Source organism: Fukomys damarensis, unplaced genomic scaffold (assembly GCF_012274545.1).
Source record: "Fukomys damarensis isolate Sample0158 unplaced genomic scaffold, DMR_v1.0_HiC HiC_scaffold_29, whole genome shotgun sequence".
Lineage (NCBI taxonomy): Eukaryota > Metazoa > Chordata > Mammalia > Rodentia > Bathyergidae > Fukomys > Fukomys damarensis.
The window spans coordinates 22658483-22682700 of NW_022900941.1; the positions used below are offsets into that span (position 1 = coordinate 22658483).

The 24218-nt window shown below is 34.2% G+C and overlaps 1 protein-coding gene across 2 annotated transcripts in view; it reads right to left on the minus strand.

Moving 5' to 3' along the window:
• Positions 1-24218, minus strand: part of Lrp1b (LDL receptor related protein 1B) — a 1779190-nt gene that overhangs the window by 464424 nt on the left and 1290548 nt on the right. For both annotated transcript variants that reach the window (XM_033757153.1, XM_033757154.1), the window contains exons 36-37: positions 9240-9374; positions 8304-8433 (exon numbers count right to left, since the gene is read on the minus strand). In XM_033757153.1, the coding sequence (XP_033613044.1) occupies positions 8304-8433; positions 9240-9374 (265 nt within the window). The remainder of the gene's footprint in view (positions 1-8303; positions 8434-9239; positions 9375-24218) is intronic.

A 24218-nucleotide genomic window follows, 5' to 3' on the forward strand; every position in this document is an offset into this window, starting at 1 on the left:
AAAAAAAAAAAAAAAAAAAAAAAGTACCTGTATTTTTTACTGACAAGAAGTAGAAATTTCCGGATAAACCACTGCTGAAAATGTACTTCAGGTGTTCCATAATGAGACAACGTCCATAGCTCATTATTCTGAGAGGGTAAGAAGTAAGTATGTGACAGGTAACAAGGCATTAGTAAGGTTTTGGTTATGAAAAGTGTTCTGAGCCTACTTTAAATAAAAAAAGAAAAGGCTTCGTAAAGTTAAATATGATTTTTTTTTAAAGAAGGGAATTATTATTACATGAAAAGCCTAAGGAAATGAGATTTCACTGTATCGGTGATAAAAAGCAGAGAAGTCATTTTAAGAAGAATAAAAGCCTTCTTTGATGCCATTTTCACTCAGATATTCACAACACCAGTTCGTACATTCATTTCCCTGTACCTCCTCATCCGCGCTCCATCTCAGTTATCCTCCCCACATGTTAAATGGCTTCACCATTGTCCGTGAGCTTCTCTATCTTGCATCCTCTCTGCTGCACCCTTGGGAACTTCGTGGCTCTTGGTGACGATCCCACGCACGGCTCAACTTCTCATTCCTCACCTCAGTGTTCCCGTGGCCATCAGTCTTTTGCATTTGATTACATAATCAAGGCCTCACAATTACGCTAAGTGAAAATATTCTAGTGGCGCTTTCACAAGTTCAGAATGCATCTCCTCTTAATTTGCAGAGCTATTTTGATTGTTCATGTTCTTGATTTCTTGATATTCAAACACTGCCTTGCAAATCTCTCATCTCCTCACGGGTAACTCATAGTTAACGCATTACAACTGTCAACTTTGATCTGTCTCCTCCTCCTTTTTTTGTCTCATTTCTCTTTTCTTTTTTGTTGTTACTCCTAATTTTCCATGCATTATTATTGAAAGTCCTGTAATATTATAATTATATTCCAGATTTTACACATCCATCTCAGTTGTTCTCATGTGGCTTGAAAGTTATTTTATGAATTATTCTGAAAATATTCATTTCAATAGATTCAGAGGAGTTTACTTATTTATATCTGTCTTACATATTGAAGGTAACACTTAAGAGTTTCTTCAATTTTTAGAAATTTAACCACAAAAATACATTCTGTCTTCATAATCTGTTCCTTCTTTGATTCTACTTCCAAAGGAGAAAGGAAAGACAGCTAGCATTTACCTTATTCTATTCTCCCTATAACACAGACATGAAGACACTTAAGATCAAAATAATTCAATATACCTTAAAGGTTCTAAGGTCCAAACTCTAGTGCAGTCGGCACTCCATCTGAGGTCCCAGGTACCATTTCTGTGCGTCTGGTACTCAGATTCTTCATTCTCTGCTCCTAACAGCTCACACAGACTCTATCTTTGGAGGGTTTCCCTTGGGCCACACTATACTTTCTCCTCCCAAGCTGTTGAAAGTAAAACCATCTTGGGCTTGCTCATCTTCACAGTGTGATCTTTATCCACTGAATGATTAGTTGAGAGTCTAAAAGCCACATTCCCTTTCAGTGAGGTGAAGTTTATACATTAGATCCCCACCAAGAAATCAATCTGTAACCTGGTCAGGTTTGTATATTTGATGGATTTCTTTCACTTTTTGATCCTGATTTTTTTCTCTTCCTGAAATGAATTCTCACTCTCAGGGCCTGTTCTACTATGGGTTTTCAACTGATAAATCTGTCTTCTATTCTTGCTTCACTCTATCATTTCTTCATCAAAAATCCTTCTAATGTCCTTGGAATTTGTCTTCTTTTTACACTCATTTTCATGCTCTTCTTTCTGCCAGTTTCTTCCCTGCTGTGTATGAGTAAGTACGATATCCCTTCTTTCTGTGCTAAGACAAATTTTAAACACTGCCATCCTCTGAATTTGCTTCCCATTTTTATCCATTCCTTTAATTCCATGTGTACATATTATAGATGTTATATTTATGTCTGCATAAGCTACATATGTTAGCTCCATTATCTAAATATATTTCAAGTTTCAATCCTTTATATTAATTTCTAGCTTTAGTGATCTCTTTGAATTGGTAACAAGCAAAATCATCTTGATCATCAATTTTAAGTTCTACTCTCTCTTTTTCTTTTTTTCCTCCTGATGCTTTAATGCTGGCTCACTCCTCTTCTAAAACTTTCCTTGGGATCTTCTGAGGTCTCAAAATGGCTGAGATTTCTCCCTTTCCTGTTACTGTTGATGTTGACTTTATGCGCTCCCTCTAGTCCCCTTAACCTCCATTATCATTTAAGTCCTTAAGCTTATTTTTTTTTCTACACTCTTGCTTGGGCAATTTCATTCAGTAACATATTTTATTGCAGAGTCAGTCTGTTGCAATAAATGGGTGATTTATCCAACTTCTGATTCTATCTATGCTCTTCTGAATGAATATCCCTTCTCCAGATATTGCTATCTTAGAAAGATTCTATAACTTCCAAATCAATTGCCATTAAATAGATGATATCAAATTGTTAAGAATAATTTTCAAGCATGGAAGACTTAAATTTTACTAAATCCAAACTTAAATATCATTTTTATTTGAAAATGTCTTCCTTTTCTCCACGTTGATCTGGGGATTTGCAACAAAAGGGTAATTTTTTTTTCATTTAGTGTTCTCTTGTGATCATTCTCTCTATTATGTGTTTGTTATTCTTTCCACGACTTGTCATAGAAAGAAGCTTTACTCCTTGTTGTGGCTTTGATCTGGAAAGTCCCTCCTAAAGTTTTGTGTGCTCAGAGGGGGTGCTTGTGGAAGGTGATCTGATTATAGGTGTAGGATACCTGACTTGCTGTTGAGACACAGGGCTTGGCGGGAGGTGGGTCACTGGGTGTGAGACTTGGAAATGTTTATCTTCCCCTGTAGATCCTTTCTTCCCTTTCTCCCTTGTGGGCACTGTGGCCTGAGCAGCCTTCTTCCACTCAGGTCCTTCTAATACATTTCTCTTGCCTTGGACCAAGGATTTAAACTATGAGCCAAAATAAATCTTTCCTGATTTAAGTTGTGCAAATTGTGTGTATTACACCACAGTAATGAGACTGTGACCAAGACATCTCTCCTCCAAAGGGATGATAAATTATCATTCCTGAAAATTTTCTATTTTAAAGACTTTTACAACGTCAATGAACTTTAATTGTTCTTCAGATATATGTTTTAGTAGAAGACTTAGAGAGATGGTCCAGGAATGGTTTAGATTTCACTTTGTAAACTAGAGAATCTTATCAGTATAGCTATCTCTCTAACATATAGACATTCATACAACCAATCCTATGGCTCCAAGCTCTCTTTCAGCCATATTACGCACTCTTTTCTATATGTTTCTTATGCTGATCCCTTCCTCGCTGCTGGAACAAAATACCTGACACTTGCAATTTAAAAGAGGAGAGTTTTATTTTGCTTCACAACTGCAGTGGGTTCAGTCTATAGCCGCTTGGCTCCCAGGTAGAACAGCCTGGCAGAAGAAAGCTGTTCACTGCATGGTGGTTAGGTAGCACATAGAGAAGGAAGGGCTTTCATATGCGAAAAGAACTTTCAGAATCACACCCTGGATGCCTGCTGTTTATGACCAGATCCTACCTCTATATGTGAGACTTTTCAAGGACACTTTAGATCTAAACTATAACAGAATTCATGTACCTGTATTTCTGCATGTGACCTCTGCCACTAACGAATTTTGATTATTCCATTTCTCTTTCATATAAAACTCTTTCTCCTTCAAACATCCTCCACAAAGTCTCACAATGCTACTATTGTATTGCCATTATTTTTATTAGATTCTTTAATCATATATTTTGTTTAAAACTAAATTAGGGCTAGAGATGTAGCTCAGTGACACAGCTTCTGCTTGGCAAGCAGAAGGTCCTAGTTCAATCCCAGGTACCAGAAAAATAAGTTAGTTAATAAAAATAAAATAAAAACTAAAGTGGTTTATAATGGTCTCATGAAAATTATTATGTCAATGCGAAATGTGGAGGTGGGATTTAAGTTTGTGTTAGATAGAAAAATATTTTGATGCTGAAAATGAGTCTCATTCAGAAAGTGAGATTTTTCTAAATGAAATGTTGGCATTCACCAAAGCTTTAAGTTTAAACGGGAGACTCTGCATGAACAGAAGTGACATCTTGTTCACTTCATACCTCACGTTGCCTCCCAGTCCTTTTCATGTAGTTCACTATCTTGTCATGATACACTAATTGAAGGCTGGGCCAACACACGGGAAGGCTGAAATGTTCTGGTTTTAGTGTCTAGTACTTCATAAAGGTTTGCTGAACAAACTGAAAGAAACTAGAGTATGTGAACTAGAGTATGTGAACTAGAGTATGTGAATGTGTCTGATGCTTTCAATCAACCTAGAGAGAAGTAGGTATCATCCTATCCTATGATGGATGTGGAGAGTTGAGAGACACTTAAGAAAAAGAAGGTCTGGAATATCAACTTGAGGCTAAAAACTCAAAGTTTTCAAGAAGAAATAAAAAAGAGAACCACCCATTGAAAAGTAGTGGTAAGAGGCTTGTTATATTGAACTACACAAATCTATAATAAGGTGGCCAAAAGATTCTGTACAATACAAAAGAAATATCAAATATATAAATATGCAGTAAAATTATTTATTAGGAACAAATTAAATAGCAATTTCATATGTATCTAGGGGATTGATTATATGTCACAAAAATTATGTTTGCTGCTGACATTAGAATAACCATTCATAGTCAGTTGATCAAATTTTTCCTATTAAGGCTACTGTGATTCATTTCTTGAATATCAACTATGATTTAAAGAAACTCTCAGAACATCATTACTTTGTAGAGAGCATCTTTACTTTTCTGCCTGTATGTATTATTTGGCCACATAAATCTGTGTGTTATGTTGTATTCTTTGAGTTACACAAAAGTATCCTTTCTTTTCCTCAGTCTTTTGTTATTTTTGTTATTGTAAATGTAGAAATAAGGATTTAACCTAACATCTTGTGCAGGTGAGTGAAGCAACATTCTACTAACTACACTACAGCTCTTTTTCATTTTGAGTTTGAGACAGAATCTTGCTAAGTTACCCACATCAGGCTTGACTTTGTGAACCTCCTGCCTCAGTCTTCCAAGCCCCTAGGATTACAGACATGTAATCCACACAGATACACCGCCATACACAGATAGCGCCCTAGGTTTTAACACACAATACCACAAGCCTATGTACAGCAGTAGAAAACAAGGAGATGGGGGAATCTGGATTAAATTTAAAACTGTCTTCATGGCTTCTGAGATTTTTTTGTTGTCATTTTCTCTTTCATTTATCATTCATGGTAATGTATTTAAAATTGCTCATGCAGTTTCCTTATGTGTTAAATAAAAGAAATGATACACTAAGTTTGAAGTGAGATTTTAAATGGAATGAAATGGGAAACACTATTAACTTTTGAGCAAAGAAACAATACAAGCTACTTTTATTCCACAAAACTCACTATGCTTTTATGTAAAGAATGGTTAGTGGGAGTATGAGAGTAGAAAATGGAGATGTATAATTCAAAAATCATGGAAGGAGATGGTAATGCCTCAAGTTAGGGTCATGTGAATACATTCTGAAGTCAGTGATACTAGAATTTCTTGGTAAATTAGATTCAAGCCAAGAGAGGCACCAAATACTTTGGGCTGAGCAACTGAAACAACAGACTGGTTATCAGCTAATGGAGAAGTTATAATTATAGTGAATCCCCAAATATAAAGACCCAATTCAGAAATGGGCATCTGAAATGAACACATTTCTCAGACAAAGAAGTAAAAGCAGCAAGTAAATATATGAAAAAATGTTCCACATCACTGGTCATTCAAGAGATGCAGATGAAAACAACACTGAGATTACACCTCACCCCACAAAGAATGGCTGCTATCAAGAAATCAACCAATAACAAATGTTGGCAGGGTTGTGGGGAGAAAGGAACCCTTCTCCATTGTTGGTGGGAGTGCAGACTGGTGCAACCACTATGGAAATCAATATGGAGATACCTCAAAGAGCTGGGACTAGAGGTTCCATTTGACCCAGCCATTGCTCTGCTGGGTATCTTTCCAAAAGAATTAAAAGAATTTTATCACAGTGATATATGTACACCTGTTTATAGCGGCACAGTTTGTAATAGCTAAAACTTGGAAACAGCCCATTTGTGCATCAGTTGGAGACTGGATAAAGATGGGGTTTTTCTATGAAATGGAATACTACTCAGCCTTAAAGAATGAGAAATAAGATTCATTCATAGGAAAATGGATACATATTGGGAATATACTGAAGGTGAAATAAATAAGTCACGTGTGTAAATGCCAAATAGTTTCTCTGGTATGAAAAACTATAATAGTACATAACATCCTAAAGATATAATTGACAATGTGAAATAGGAAGTAAAGGGCTAAAGGTGTAGGGAAAGTGGGAAGGGTAGGGGAAAGATAATAAGGGAAAAGAAAACAATATGAGAAAATAAAAAAATGGAAATAAAATGTTTGTAGATGGGGAGGGGAGGAGGGGGTGAAGGGAGGGCAGGGACAAAGGGAAAAAAATGAGAACCAAGAGCTCTCATGTAAAGGTACGAGATCCCAATAATGAATGTAACCACACTGTATACCTAAAATGTACCAATAAACTCAATGAGGAAAAAAAAAAGCTAAAACTTCTACTGAATCTGGCTGCAAATATAAATTACCCTCAATTTAGAGGCTTGAACAACAATACTTTACTTGCTTATGAATTTATAACTTTGGCAAAACTCTACACAAACAACCCGTTGCTTCTTTGCCTTAAGTGTGGTGGTGCGAAAGTTGAAGCGGCATAACAAGTAGGCACTAGAACCATTTGAAGACTTTCTTAGTCACAGTGTCAATGCTAGCCGTTAGCTGGGGCCTTAGCTGGGCTCATTGGCTGAAAAGATTATGTGGGATGTTTAGCTTTCATACAGCAGAGAAGTTGGCTTTTAAGAGCATCTTGAGGAAATCTGATAGAAGTTTTTCTTCTTTTTAAATTTGGTATATACATCACATTCTTATTGTTTTTACTGTCACAGTAACAATGGAGAACACAGCTGTGTTTCATAAGTAATATAACATTTTAAAATAGCAAGCTGTATATTATTAAGAGAAAAATAATTGTCAACCAGATACTTGCACTTTAACAGCTGCTGTAACAGAAGCATGATGATAGTGAGGTAAAGGAAACACACACAGCTCTCTTCGGCATAGATATATCCCAGATTAGAAACATTCCCCAGTCCAAAGAAAAACATAGCTACCAGGCAAATGATTATGAATAAGTAAGCGAATTTTAGTGCACTACATTTCTATAGATAACAGTAGATATTATGGAGTCAAAGAATAATTAACTTATTTTCAAAGAAAGACCAGAATAAAATATAAGGTAGGAAAAGGAAAGCGAGCACTGCAAGTAAAGGGAAGAGATTGTATGCAGCCTACAAACAGAATGATAAATACCTGAAAAATTAAGAGAAGTCCCACATAGAATGAGAGAGTAATAAGTCAATAGCAGAATTTGAGGCACAATATTTACACATGGCCTGATTAGGAGCACTCAAAATAGAGATTCTGCACCTTACACAAAGGGAATAGAAATTCCTTGAAAAGTTTTAAGTAAGAAGATTTATATGAAAGCAACCATTATAGCCTCTGCTGAAGTTAGGGCAAAAAGTTTCTCCTGATCTAAAAGGTAATACCAGATTCTTTTAGGGTAGAGGCAGTTTAGACATGGAGTGCAAGTCCAATAATTTTTTAAAATTTCAGAAATGTGGTGGAAGACTGAATGCATTTAAATGCTACTTATGTACAGTTTGGGTCTTCATGAAGCTTTCAAATGGAAAGATAAAGACAGGTAACAACTTTATATAAGTCAAAAAGTCAGGGGGGTGCTTGGCTTGTATGAACATATTGATTTGATAATTATAAGCACATAAATGAAAATTAAAGCTTTATAGATACTGGAGAAAAAGGTTGTCTGGAAAATGCCTGCTCCACTCACTTAACAAATAATCTAATAAGTAATTATATAAACAATCTGAGGGCAGAACTGTACATTGAAAACAAAGAAATACATTGGTGTTCTTACCTAGATTTGCACATACATAAAATATCTGCATAAAACTGACCTCGTTAAATACCTACTAAAATCCACATGAATAAAGTGAAAATGTTCATCTTATTAAGATATTTCTGAGTTTTATATTGACCATTACAGATAAAAATAAATGTTAATATTGTTCTCTGTCCAAAAATATTGAAGAAAACATACTTTTAGACTCAGAAGACAAACAAATCTTAAATTACCCTTTCTCTGGGTGCACAGCTATAGATCTTGGCTGGTCCAGGCCTCTGGAAATAACGACATAACGGAAAGAGCCATTGAGTCTTGCAACTTCAATTAAGTTGAAACCATGATCTGTCCAATATATGTTACCTAGGAGAAATACAAAAACGCTTATTGTACAGTCATGAGAAAGAAACTTATTAGTTTTGACTAAAATTAAATTTTCAGGCATTCATATGTAATTATTGAGAAACATTTCTAACATTATTTTATAATACATATCTTAATCAAGTTGAAATTAAGCTAATATGCAAAAATGTTTAATATTAATTTCATATAACTCGGGCTTAAACCATATAATTATAAAATTATATGTTGAAAAAATAAGTTGACACTTCATCAGAGGGATCTATTTTAACCTCCTAAGGACTTCAGGCAAAAGAGAACTTGCAACATTTCCGTTTATCTGCCTTTTGGATCTTTCAGGAGATTAAAACAAAATTAGCACTATATAATCTATTTCTATGTAGAAACACTGTGATCCAAAGGCTCCAAAGAATTAGAAAAATTGGCGCCAAAACCAAAAGAAGACTATTTACCACCATAGCAATAAATAAAGGGAAAATATTAGAATAAACAATTTTTATGGGGAATTTTTATCCCCTCTCCTTGTATAATGTGCATGTTCCATTTCAACATAAAGAATGTAAATGTTATATAATGCATACATGGACTGTGGAAAACAGAGGAAAAAGATCAAGAAATTGGTGTAGAGAAGGGAGAGAAGGAAAGAGAATCAAAAGAGGAAGATGAGTTATCTACATGTACTAACTCTTCACAAGGAATTACAGATATGTCCTAATAAATAAATTGATAGCAAAAAAAAGTTTTATGGAGTAGCCTAAACACCCAGCAGAAACAATGTGGAAATAAATAGGAAAAGCTATAGATTATACCAGCAATCCAGTCAATAGCTATCCCTTCTACTCTTCCCAAACCATTGGTAATGATATCTTCTTTCCAAGTCTGATCTCTTTTAGCTCGGCTGATTTTATTGAAGCCCATGTCGGTCCAATAGATGGTATCATTATCTATGGATGAGACAGAGAAAACATACACCCACACACTGTAAAAGGTATCAGTATGTGTACTGGAACACATTTTGTTAGTTATTCTGGTTATCTGATAGTATAAATATTCCTCGGGATAATTTATTATGTAAATAAATGATGAGAGAGTAAAATAACATGGAAGAACCTATATTTTGGTTAAAAGATTTCTTTAAGTACTTTTTGAAATATCAATGGAAAAGATCCATCATAGTTTTTATTACTTTTCTGCATTTGAACTCAATAAATCTTTATCCCTATAAACTTGCAACTGTGATATCAAACCATGCTATTTTGGATGACAATTTTTACTTCACCACAATTCCTGTGTCTTAGATATCTAAATATAAATAAGATTACTGGGGAAAATCAACTCAACAGTCTCAAAGAACAGAGACAATGCAAAGAAACATAAAGGCATTTCAACTATACCAAGGGTATTTTAAGCATAAGGTCATTTAAACTATATAAAGCTTTAAAAATGCCTTATCATCCAATTATTCCTTCTGAGGTACTAAGTAGTTTTTCAAATGTCAACTACAAACCCCTTCTATTATTTTTCAAGCTATCATTTTACAAATGGGTTTAAGAATACTTGAAAAATTGCTGTATACTATCATAAAGTCTTTAAATAACAGTCCTTTTTGAATATTTGAATGAAAAATGTGTCTAAAGACTATAAAATGAAATATGTAACATGTGCGTGCATATGCATGAAGGGTAGTAATTATAGGGCAATGATTTTAAATACAGCCACCAGAAAGACACTGGGGATGAATCATTAAATAATAAATTTGCCACCAACTAAGTTTTTGTGTTGTGACCTACAGGACCATTTTAAGAACAAATCCTTTAAGACCAATATAATTTCCCTCTGGCACAGTGTCAGACTATGGAAATAAAGAAAATGTAATTAGTATAATAAAGCCATTTATCAGAAAGTTTTGAGATTTGATTTCAAATGAAATATACTCTGAGTTCTTCAACCTATGAGGGAAAGACTCCAAATATGCCACTGTTAACAATGGTTAAGTCGGTGATACCATTGTTTGAAGCAGAAGAGAAATACCATATCCTTATGTACACTTGGGAAGCAAGAAATTGCTTGATATTCTAATTTTGTAAAAAACATAATCTAATGCTTTCATTATTGAAACACATAATCAACAAAAATATAAGCTTTTTTCATAAATATAAGCATTATACATGGAGTCAATTTTTTCTTCTTCAAATACTAAACCTGTACCTTTAACTGTCCACTTTGTTTCTACTTGTACATGAAAAGAGACAATCCTGGTGTAGAAAAGACAAATTCTGGAATTTTTAAACCATATTTTTACGAAACATGGTTGTCTTGCAGTCTTCTCCAGGGCAAATCCTCTAATAAAAAAACCCCGTTACTTTGTTTTTTATAGATAGTAACATACAGTAATTCTATGATAAACTTTTATAATAGCCTTCCAATAATTTTTCCTAGTTCTCACTTTTTCTTCCACATTTCATTTCCTTTCTAAAAGTATTTTTTCCACTTTACTTTTTACTATTTTTCCCACATTATTTTTCAGAGTAAATAAGAACATTTCTGGCACTCTTTATTCTGATACTATAATGACTTCTGATCTCATCCAAGGGGGAAAAGTGAATAATCAGCTGGTCATAGCAGCCCGTGCTCGTAATTCTGGGACGCTGAGCTATGAGAATATATTTTATAATATCTATAAAGACTTGCAAAGTAAACATGATTTAGGTTTGAAAAATCTTCACCACCATGAGAATAAAGTTGAAAGATGGTAGAAGTTTACAGTATTCTATAAAGATACAAAATGAAAATATAAAGATTGAGAAAAAAGTTTTAACTGTCAAAGAACTTATTTCAACATTTGAAAATTTTGACTTTACCCCTATTCAGTTGATACTAATAGAATACTTAGCATATGTTAAGAATTATGGAATCAAGAAATTTATATTCTGGAGGGAAATTAAAAATAAGTTATTTTAAGATATGGTAATTTGGTAATGTAGAATATAATTACAAGAAGGAAACTAGAATTTTTAGTTTAATGGACTAACAATTATAACTGCTTGCTGAAATATATGACAAATAGACTTTTTTTTAACCATTTTCAAGGATTACCAGATCGAAAGACCAGTACCCAGATTTTGGGTATTGGGATTAAAGTTTAGAATTAAAAAGAAACTCATACATTGTCAAAAGGATATTTGTCTGTGAAACACAGAAGAGACATTTTGACAATAATGAACACTAAAATTTCTAGGTTGGGAAAATGAAGAGTTTTCCCTGGTTATTTAAAAATGGAAAGGTTAACCATAAAATACGTCTCATTAAGTCCTTCCACCTTTATATGTTTGCTTTCTTATGATTAATTAACACTATTGACCACCTGCTGCATGCACATTATTCCAAAGCTATCATGGGCTTCTGCATCATAGAACATTTAAAGTTATACTTCCTGCCTTATGTTTACATGCTAGTTTAGGAAATAGCACACACTATGTGAAGATATACCAGATAAACATATGCTGCATAGGCACTATGCTTTCTGTACTCGTGATCTACTATATGGAGCTCCTTGAACCACCTGATGAGTCAATGTCTGCTTGGGTTGACTCCGGAGGTGGAAGACTGCTGACTAACTCCAAGGAGTTAAAACTTCTTGAAGATGGGATGTTTTGCTAACTGGCTCAGAGATAAATCTCACAGGGAAAACAAGGAAGCTGCTGAGGGGACAATCAGATAAAAATTAATTATTCATCCAAACTGTCACCATGATTTGCTTGCTTCCCTTGCTACTTAAAACAAACAAGTATGGCTCAGCAGAATTCGATGCCTTTGACATTCCTCAATAAATCTGGGGGGGGGGGTTTAAATCAGTTCAGGGCTACACTCCATCCTGGTGAAGTCCCCTGACCCTCCGAAAAAGAAAATTTCTGTCTCTCACATCTTCATTCCTCTTAGAGCAACAAGAGTTTATTGGCCCAAATCAGGCACATTAGAAATATGGGGGAAGAGAGAGCAATGTGTCTATAGCTAGGTTCTTATTTTGTTATTTAACACAGAATTTTCACAAAATACTTTGTCTCTGCAGTTCTTATTTTCCTCATATAGAATGTGAATGTGTGTGTGTGTGTGTGTGTGTGTGTGTGTGAACTATGAGAAGAAGAAATTTAGGTTATCTTTAGGGCTTCCAAGTCTGATTTTTTAAATGTTAGAATATTTCATTTGCTTGTAATAGGAATACAGTATCCCAAGATACAGTCCATTTTTAGCTATTATAAAAATATTCTTTTTTTCCTGAAATTTTGCTCATTTTAACTAGCTCTGCTGTCTGGAGCTACTAATGATAAAGCATATGATTTCCCCCAGAATATCGTACTAGTGGTTATTAAGTCACATTTCTGTTTAAAAACCAGTTTTACATTTACCCTATTAAATGTTATATTGTTAAATTTGATCTTGGATCTTGCTTGTTGAAATTTTTTAAAATCACATGTTATCCAGTAATCCTTTTAGTGATATGTGGAAGTTTAATAACTAAGTTGTCTATCTTATTCAAGTCAGTGGTAAGTGTATTAAATTAGGTTTGAGATATACTTTTTTTGTTATTTTTGTGGTTTCAGGGATCAAACTCAGGACCTTGTGCTTGCCAGGCAGGTGTGGTGCCACTGAACTATATCCTGGCCCAGACATGTACTTTTAACACAGCATCGAAGGCTTCTTTCTGAGGCAAATTGTTCATATAATATCACTATTCCTTAATAATTTATTTCTATACATTTCCACATGAATAAACCTTAATAGGACAGCTTGATGAAGTGTTGAAAGTAAAAAACATTCATGGAACCACTGCCTGTATGAAAGTACAACTCAGTGTCAAATTTCAGAGGGCTCATTTTTGCCCCCTCAGTGTCAGTAGCTTTCGTCAATCTAGTGAACAGGCACCATTCCAAATTCTACCACCATACAGTAGTTTTCCCTATGAGTAGTAAATGTAAGATGCGTGCTTCAGTACACTTCAATCACTCACCACTAAAACTATAAAGCCTTTTTTTTCTATTGCTGATACTTTGCTTTTCCATGATCTGAAAATGCCACAGATTATCAATTTTGGGCATCATGTTGGGTTCGATTTTTAGATGTTATGAATACTTCTGTGAATATTCAAATTCAGATCTTTGAGTAAATACACAATATTTTGAAGTATGAAGCTACCAGCTAAGTCATATGACAGATAGTGTCAGTAGCTAGGGCTTACTTTAATACATTAATTCATTATCTCAAGTATTTCTTGATTTAGAATATAGCATCTAGAATTTTTCAGCTATCCTTGAGTTCTTTTACCTCCTTTATCGCTATCTGATTAAACAATGTAGATATGTTAATATGGTAAAAAAGGCAAGAAAATCTAAAGATTTTCTTATTTCCGAACACTGGTTCGGCATATTTATCTGCATTGGTTGATAAGGTTTACTTGTCAGATAAGGGGCAAATAACTGGCTTTTACTAGGTATTAATTTTAGAAAGTGCTGTTATTAAACAGTAAAGAGGACCTTATTTCAGCTTCCTCTCCAGTGAGCACATCTTGTTTTTGTTTAATTCACCAGATGAAAAAGGTAAATATTTCAAGACAGTTACTTTGTTGATGAGACATGTGTGCTGTGTGTGTGCTTGAATGTAGAAAAGTTAATGAGAGGAAAACAGACAGGTGTAGAAGGAAAAAGAGGGAATACAAGAGGATAGGATTTTACCACACTTGAATCTGGCTTAGATTTATCAGTGTCCTCACATGCTGGAACAGGGCTACTATTCAGGATGAGATAAGTGCAATAATCCAGAGCTCTGAAAAAGATTTTAAGTTGTGTAATTGGTGCTTGAAGGAAATGGTTCCTTTACCTTCCCATCAACGTACTGTAAATAATCTAAAGCCAGTTTTATCTCACTAAGTCTGTTATGATTTAAATCTAAAATTTGCCCAAAATTCTCATGCGTTTAGAAGGTGACTGGATCACAGGGCACTACATTCATCATGACATGAACTCACTGACAAGTTCGGCAGCAGAATGTGCTGGTGGGAAACAGGGCCAAGGTGGAGGGAGGTCACAGGCATGCAACCTGGAAGGATACATTCTTGTCCTCGGCTCCCTTCTCTCTCTGCTTTTTGGCCAACAAGGTTTAAGCAAGTTTCCAGCTCGAGCACCTTCCACCATGCCCTTTCTGCCTTGGAGCAAGACAACTATGGACTAAATCCTCAAAAAACCTCAGCCAAAATAAATGTACCTTCCTTCTTTACTATGTGGATGTCAGGTATTTTGTTCCAGCAATACGAAAGGGACTAAGACAAAGTCTAAATGTGACTATGCTCTAGACCTAGTACCTAGTTTACAAAAAGCTATTAGATAGCAAAGTAATAAGTAATAAAGCTGTAAATATCAGAAGATATCATTGCCTTTAAAAAAAAACTTACCACCAGTTTATTTTACTTAAACAAACAAAACTCAAAATCTCTGACATAGACTCTTCTAAATGTAGTCACTAGATCTGATAATAAGGATAAATTCTAGTACACAGTTCCTAAAATAATAGCTCAGTTAATGTGGTTTTGGAATTTCAAAATCTGGTTGACATCCAGGAAATTTAATTTCCCCAAGTATATTAACAAATGAAATTGTACACATTTTTACAAAACAGCACCAAAATTTTCTTAGATCTTTTATATATATATAAAAGAAATTCATGTTACTCAAATAATGCAAATAAGTATATAATACCATCTTCACACAGTGAACCCTAAAATTGATAGGTTTGGGTAGCTTGGTTTATATACTCAACTTCATTTCTATCCTAGATACATTTTACTGTCTCACACATTTTAAAAATAAAGATAGTTGTGCTTATTCTCAAAAGTATATGTTAACTTATGAAAAATTCAGTAAAAAGCATATATAGTTTCTTAATAAATTTTAGGCTTGGCTTCTATAGGGTACTTTACTAATATTATACTTTTATAGCTAGTACTGTATACTTTCTATTACCTCACAGAAAAAGTGATGACGCTATGTTATGTTTGAATGTTAGTATTTTTGTTATACAGAGAAAGAGTCTTAGGCTTCATGGAGTAAATGAACCTCCTACTGAGGCTTATGAAAAACTTGGACTATAATTGTGATTGTTAAGATCAAAACAATAATATCCCTATGCAATCAGCCATCAATATTTAGTTGAACTTTAATTATTTACCACCACCTTCAGTGTACCATACAGTGGATACTTTTCCCTTAAGTCGTGAGAAATATAAGCATTATCCATAATTTTTATTGTCATTTATTAACAGTGACTTTAACTGATAAGCCAATAAATATAATTATTGCTACATTTATGTAGGCCTGAAGGCCTTGCAAACTGTTAATGCTTCTGACTTATTTAAATAAGGTTTCCAATCATTTTCTCATTTTAAAACTTTGAAAGATTTAACAATTAACTCTAATGCTAATACTCATCTTGGGCTCATTCAAAAGTCACCTCTTCTAATATACAGGGCATGATCATAAAATAAGGTGACTAAATTAATAAAAACATAGCAGCATAAAACACATTACCATTAATACTCTTTAACATACTCCCTCCTTTGCTTCGAACAAATTTATCTTGTCATCTTTGCGACTCTGTGAAGCAGTTTTAGAAGTCTTTTGTGAGTGTCTTTTGGCAGTAGTTAAAGCTATGATGAATGCTGTCATGAGTGCCTCCAAATTAAAGGAAGGTTTGCAAGAACTGTGGTGGCTGCTCACCCACTTAATTCACTGGATCTGGCACCATGCAAATTCTGGCTCTTCCCCGAAGTCAAAATGACTGTGAAAAGTAAACATTGGAAACAACTACAAACATAGATGCAGCCATGATAGTACAACTAAAAACAGTCATGAAAGAAGACTTGTGGAAAGGCTTTGTGGAAAGACTTTGTGGAAAGGCTTCAGAAATTGGCAAGAATGGTGGGGTTAGCAAAAGGGAGCGTTTTGAGGGGGGTGAATGGCATTGCCTTTTTATGATAATCAGTGTAAATCTTTACCTTACTTTTCAAGCACACCTTGTATTTTTGGAAAGAAGAAGCGTTCTCATCTCACCCTTCCAATTTCCAGTCACTGTGCTTCTCAAAGCAGTAATTTATTCCTATCCTGTGCCATTTCAACCTAGATGCTAGGACCAGCCCTTTTCCTTAATCTACTTTTTATTCTCAGACCACAGTGATGCACACAAAGAATTATTCACAAAACATGAAATTAAATAGTGAAATAGAATCTATGGCAGCAGAGGACAGAGATTTATTGTAACATAAAAAGTCAAGGTAAAAATCATATATTGGATCTTCAGCATACATAGTGCCCTGGCCACACAGCCCCCACTGGTTTTTCAGTGGCAACTTCATAGTGAGGCCAAGCCTCAGGCCTTCCCTTTTGTTCCCATTAGTGCCTTTCTCCTTTTTATCTGGCCATTCTACAAAGAGAAATATCTCTAGCCATTGCCCTCAAAAGGCATGCTCTTGCACAAATTCAGTAGTTCTCAAATAGCTGGCCATTAACATTGCCTGAGGAGGTATTTTAAAAAATAAGACACAGTCACATCTCAAAGATTCTTACTTACTCAGTTTAAAGTACTGTGCAAGCTAAGCATTACTAGTTAAGCCATGGAAGTTACAGATAAGAAGAAAATAACTTCTATTTAACAAGGACCATGTTCCTGTGAAAGAGATTTTGAATATGAAATCCTTTTTTCTCCTTCTCTTTTACAATCCCACTCCTGTTGGTCTCACAGACTTTCAAGAGAAAATGTTGACATGGCCTCCCATGGGAAAAAATCAGATTTGATGATACTTTTCTTTCTCTCCTTGAGGGGAAGCCTTTAACATTCAAATACAGTAATTAATGTTGATCCTATCTGTTGGTTCTGATAAATTATTGGACCTATGCATGTATCACTCTGGTATGATTCTTTTAATTCTTTTGGAAAGATACCCAGCCAGAGGGATGGCTGGGTGAAATGGAACCTCTAAACCTAGTTCTTTGAGGTATCTCCATATTGATTTCTATAGTGGTTGCAACACTTTGCATTTCCCCAACAATGGAGAAGGGTTCCTTTCTCCCCACAACCCTGCCAACATTTGTTGTTAATTTTTTGATAACAGCCATTTTTTGTGGGGTGATGTGGAATCTCAGTGTTGTTTTCATCTGCATCTCTCAAAGGACCAGCGATGTGGAACAACATTTTTTCATATATTTACTTGATGCTTTTACTTCTTTGTCTGAGAAATGTCTGTTCATTTCAGATGCACATTTTTGAATTGGGTCTTTATATTTGGGGGGGCTGGTTGTTTTGAGCTCTTTATATATTCTAGATAATAGTTCTTTGAGGAGCAGCTGGTAAAAATTTTTTCACTCATTGTAGGTTGTCTCTTAGTTCTGTTGATGGTTTCTATTTCAGTGCAAAAGTTTTTAATAAGATGAGATCCCCACTGTTGATTCTTTGTGCTAGTTCCGTGCTACTAAGGATTTGTTCATAAGTCTTTTCTTATGCCAATGTCTTTAAGAGTTGTGCCCAACTTATCTTCCAGCAAATGTAGTGACTCTTTTTTAATATTTAGATCTTTAATCCACTTGGATTTTAGTTTAGTGCCTGGTGAAAGATAAGAGTCTAGTTTCATTCTTTGGCATGATCTATGCACACCCATGTTTGTAGCAGCACAATTTGTAGTAGCCAAAACTTGGAAACAGCCCATTTGCCCATCAGTTGGAGACTGGAATAAGGTGTGGTTTTTCTATAAAATGGAATACTACTCAGCCACAAAGAATGATAAATTAGAGTCATTTATAGGAAAATGGATACATATTGAGGATATACTCTTAAGTGAAATAAATAAGTCACACGTGTAAATACCAAACAGTTTCTCTGGTGTGAAAAACTATAATTGTAAATAAGATCCTAATGATATAATTGACAATGTAAAATTGGAAGAAAAGGGTTAAAGGTTTAGGGGAAGTGGGAAGAGTAGGGGAAAGGAAATAAGGGAAAAGAAAAAAATTTGAGAAAATGAAAAATTGCAAACAAAGTTTTTGTAAATAGGGAAGGGAGGAGGGGGTGAAGGGAGGCAGGGGTAAGGGGAAAAAATGACAACCAAGAACTGTCATGCAAAGGTACAAGATTCCAATGATGAATGTAACTGTACTGTATCCCTAAAATGTACCAATAAACTCAATGAGAAGAAAAAAAAAGATGAAAGGAGAACCCCTCCCAGTAACAATTTTTATTTTGTTATTTGACTTTTGAAATTATGTACATATAATTTTAGTTAAAAATAGAAATACAGACAAAAAATTATTGGGCCTGATTCCTTATAAATCACTGTTTATCAATATATTTCTGAACCATGGCAAATAAAATGCTGCTTTTATAAATAGTAAAATACAGTGTGTGTGCTTTGGTTTGACTTCTTTTATTCACCATTATGACTATTAGACTCACTCACTCTGTTGCTTATAGCTCAAAGTTTCACATAGGAAAACACCACAGACTGTTTTAACATTCAGACAGTGTTCCATTTCTCACCATTATGAAGACTTCTAAGAACATTTTTGTTCATGTCCTAAATTAAACATCCACTCTCAGTCCATCAAGCGTATACTTTTTGATCATCCTCTTCCTTCAGTAAGCTGAGCTTTATTAAGCTATATGTATACTCGATGCAACAAATATGTGTTCTTGGCATGATTTTTTTCTCTTTAAATTACATACATTTTGTGAGCACTAAATTTGATCTTTCATGGGTTATTAAAACACAAAAATAAATTTACTGACAACTTCTAGCAAAAATATAGAATTATAAAACCATACATTTATCTAGAATTTCATCTTATTTTTTTCTCTCCTAATTGTTCCCTAAATGCCTATTTCACCATATCTTATTTGTTTCTCTTCATACATTTCCTACCTTTGGGGGGGAGTGACGTAAAATACTTTTTAGAGCAAGATTAGATATACTTCTTACACATATCAAATCATACATTATAGACAATTGGCCACAAAGTTGGATATATTCAGCCTCTAGGAATGGCTAGAATTACCATAAAAATTCAAAACAATAGAATTTGTGTTATTTGAACAATTTCTATCTGTGTATGTATGAAATCATTATATTTAATTTCAAAATTAAATGAATACTATTTAAGGAAATAATTTTTAATACAAACAGACTTTTTAAGTAAAATATCTTTGTTTAGCTAGAAGATGTATGCTAACAAAATTTGCTGATGCAGCTGCCACATCAAAACTGTTTTCATGATGTATCAGAGAAAATTAAGATATTTTAAGACATGATGATTTATTTATTTATTTTTGGTTTCAGGAATCGAACTCAGGTCCTTGCACTTACGAAGCAGGCCACCGAGCTACCCCCCCCCACAGCATGATGATTTTCTTGTAGAAGGTTGCTTGTGACTAGCAGGACCGGCCTGTGATCTCAGACCTGTCCTGTTGTACCTTCCCACCTAAGAATGATCTGCTCTCTCCACCCGTCAGTCATTACTGGCACAATCTGAGCTAGGACATAGCCAGGGAACCTCTGCAGCAGACTGTGAGAGTTACGGGAATTAAAGAGAAAGGACAGTGAGGTCATCAAAAAATACTTTAAGAGGAAGTGAGACTTTCTTTAAAGCTGAGTAGCAGTGATAGTTCACTAAAATCTAGTTAGGTTAAAAGAAAAAAGGAAAAAAAAGAAAATGGGAAAAACCATATCATTCCATGCAGAATGATAACCATTAACCTGAGACATTCATTTTACAATCCATTCAATAACTGGGTATAGATATGAATAAGGTTAAACTACCTATTCTTTCCAGTTTTTGAAAGCATATTTTCAAACATTTTCTATGCTAATAAAAGCCTAATTTCTCAATTTCCTTAATAAAAAGGGTACAATAATAAACTGCTAACAAATTCTTTTGTATCTTTCATCTTGACAAAGGCAAATCAATACAAATGCTAATGGGCAATTATCTTACAGCAATAAATCACTAAGAACTCCATCTTTGCAAGTAAATAAAATCTGCAAACCTCAAATGTTTTGGTTATTTTAATCCCCTTTAGATACAATGTTATAAAATGTGTAGTGTACATTCTCTTTTAAATTACTATTTGATTAAATAAGAAATATAAGCCCTATCAGGTTTTTGTGTTTTAAGTGGAATTTGCATTAAACATGCTTATTATAAAAGCAATTCCACTTTCAGGTGTTGAAACATTTCTTTTCAGTTTAATGAAAAAGAATCTTTCACATTTTCTTAAACCTTCATTCTTTTTTTCTCTTAAAAGGAATTTCATTGTTTTTGTTGTTTGTTTGTTTGTTTGTTTATGTTTGTTTTACCAGGAATCAAATGGGACCTTGTGTTTCAGGCAGGCGGAGGCACCACTAAGCTAAATCCCTGGCCCTATTCTGTTGTTTTTAATGTGGATTCAGTTTGTTTCCAAAGCCCTCGTGTGGCTCATTTTACCTTTCACATAACATTTGAGAACTAAAATGTATTGTCATCCTTTCATCTTTTTCATATTAGAGGAAGACTGAAAGCAGCGACATGGAGACATTGTTCTAATTTCTTCTGTTTCCATCATCCAAAGGTAAGCTATGAAATTGAGACAGCCTGGTGCATAGATACATCTTTGGAGAACTTCTAGTCCCACATTTCCTCAGGAAATCATCAACCCATACTGTAGTTTTATATTTGAACAGAGGAAAAGTAGAAATCTTGTCCCTCAAATGCATGATTTGTGTGTTATGCTGCAAATTGGAAATTCTGATCTTAAAAAAAATCTATAGAGCCATACATACGGGGTAGGGGGGAATTTTCCCAGCAAGTAAGTTTGGATTTTTTTCATTCTCATGCCTGTTAACAATTTTTCTTAATTAAGACGTTTACTGATTAAAGTAATATATCATAATAACTGAAGACTTAGACACTGAGTTCTATTATCTTGACTTAAAACATCTGCTACTTAGTTGCTCTATGACATGGGCAAATTACTTAAGCTTTATGTGCACAATAATAACATTGTGAAGATTAAAGAAATTCATCTTTGTTAAACCACTTAATACTGTACCTAACTCATAAGTATAACAATGTATCCAGTATTATAAATAACAATTAATGTTTAATACAACAAAATGAAAAGTATACATACTAATAAATTGGGTAACTTATGCTCTTAAAAGTTTTAATATGTTTTGCTGTAATGTAATATTGTCTCTATACATTTAAAGATGAAGGAAAAATGTTTTGGTATATCCTTTGTGAAAGGAGAAAAATCTAATTTGAATCTCTTCTAAAAATAAGATAGAAAAAATGTCTTGCATATACACCGTTAAACATTTCTATATTTCCATTGATACATGTTTTATCTAAAAGTTAATTGATTTGGTTGTAGAGCGGCATCCCATATTTTTAGAAAGGTGGATATTTTACTGTTTAAAAATATTAGCCCCACAGAAACATTGCTCTTAAATTTTATTTTAAATTTTCCATGCTTATCATAGTAGGGCAAAAATTAATTCTTTTTCAGTAATGAACAGTTATTAACTGCTAAAGAATCAATAAAATTGTGTCCTCAGTGGCCATCTACAATGTATATGTACGTCATTTAATTTTATTTGGTACATGGATACATATGAACCCCATAATGTGAATATTTTCTGATTTAGTTTTATTTACAAGTTATTGAACCGCACCCTACCTTGATAATAAAACCAAGGCATAGATGTGTTCTATTTGGGCTTCCTATGGAGAATGTCTATTTTTGAGGACTTTGATTTTTCTAGGAAAGACAAAAATAACAAAGAATCGCCCTTCAATTTTACCAGAGAAGTAATATATCTCTTGTGAGTATCTAGTATCCATATAGATTACCTATAAATTATAGTGAGTTGCATCTACTTCTCACTCTATATTGGAAGTGCCTCAAAGGAGGCCTTCACAACCTCTTTACAGTTAACAAGGTGAAGACAGTTCAGTATTCAAAGCCTGATGAATGAATCAAAGTTTTTGTACATATGCAAAATATTAAGACAGGCTTTTTCTTGCCATCAAATGTTCTAATTCAAATCTCAGAGGATGAATTCTTCAGACCTCCCCTAAATCTGTTCATTGCTTGCTCTGTCTCTCAATGGTTGGAAGGAATGTACTCTCTATCACCTAATGACCTGTGAGTTTTGATTCTTCTTGGCCTTGATTACTCATCCATCATATCTAATAAATCACCCATTCTTGCACATTTTAACTATTTTATTACAAAAAATCATGAGCACTACAATTTTATTCATGACCTACTATGTTCAAAATGATTGCAGTGGTTTCCTTTTTTATTTTATTTATTTATTTGTTTGTTTTTTTGTTTTTGGTACTAGGGAAATTCAAGAGACCTTCTGCATGTGAGGCAGGTGGTGGCACCACTGAGCTAAGTCCCCAGCTGCAATGGTTCCCTAAATAGTTTTCCTTCCTATAATTTTGTTTTTCTCAAAAGCTTTCTTACAACTCTCAGGGTAATACTGTATAGCTAATGTTCATATGAAATCTTTCTATTTGATATTTATTCTTCATGTCCCTGGGTTCCTATGACCCTAGAATGATGTCCACATTCTTAATAAAAGGTCTTGTGTTCACATATATAAAATTTTGTAAGATAGTAATATTTTAGTTCATTATTAATTCAATTAAAGAACTAATGCTGGGGATTTAGCTCAGTGGTGCCACCACCTGCCTTGAAAGCACAAGGTCCTGAGTTCGATACCTGGTACAAAAAAAAAAAACACTAATGAAAATTTGTGAAACTATACACATGTATATGTATATATATATCTATCTATATACATGTATATAGATATGTATATATATATTCCTTTCTATGGAAAATATTAAAATGAGGTGACAATGAGTATGGTATCATTCTATACATTCGCATATATAAAATGTGCATATGTATAGTGCTTCAAAATATAAATTTTGGAAATGTACTATAATAAATTAAATACATATACCTGAAATACTTTCTCCTCCAAATTTGACTGTCTTGGTTTCCAGTGATGTGCCTTTCTCTTCTGTTAGAAGAATCTGCCTCAGAACGTAAATATTTTTGTAGATTGTTTCATCTTTCTGTCTCAAGCCCAACTCGAGTGGCACTACCTTGTTAATAGCTGTTCCCATTCACAGCACACACATCAGACCACTCCTTGGAACTAACTTTTATCAGGATATTTTTTCTGAATTTCTTTACAGAGAAAAATATTACTTCAAGAAAATTTTTGACCATCTCTGTCCAGGTCATTGTCCCCCTGTTGCTCTCATCCTGAACTCCACTTCTCTCCACAGTGTTACACAGCACAGAATATTGCATAGCTCACTTTAACCACACGTCCTTTCTGGTACAGTGAATCTGTCTCTCATCCAACTTGAATATATAATGTGTGTCTGTAGCTTTCCATGGATGATAATTAGGTAAGTGTTACTGTCCAGATTATAAAATAAGTGCCTTGGAATGGCTGCCGCCATCCATAACCCCCTTTTCACCTTAAATTCCATTTCCTACATCATCTGTCACCAGTCGTAAATGAGACTGATGCATGAGCAAGGCTTGTCCCTATGAGGAATGGATCACAAATAATGACCCCTGAGTGGCTGTCCAAGCAGACAGCAGGATCTCTGACCCACCCACACTAGTCATTCACTATATAACTAAGCCCCTTCCTCCCTCCCTCCCTCCCTCCCTCTCTCTCTCTC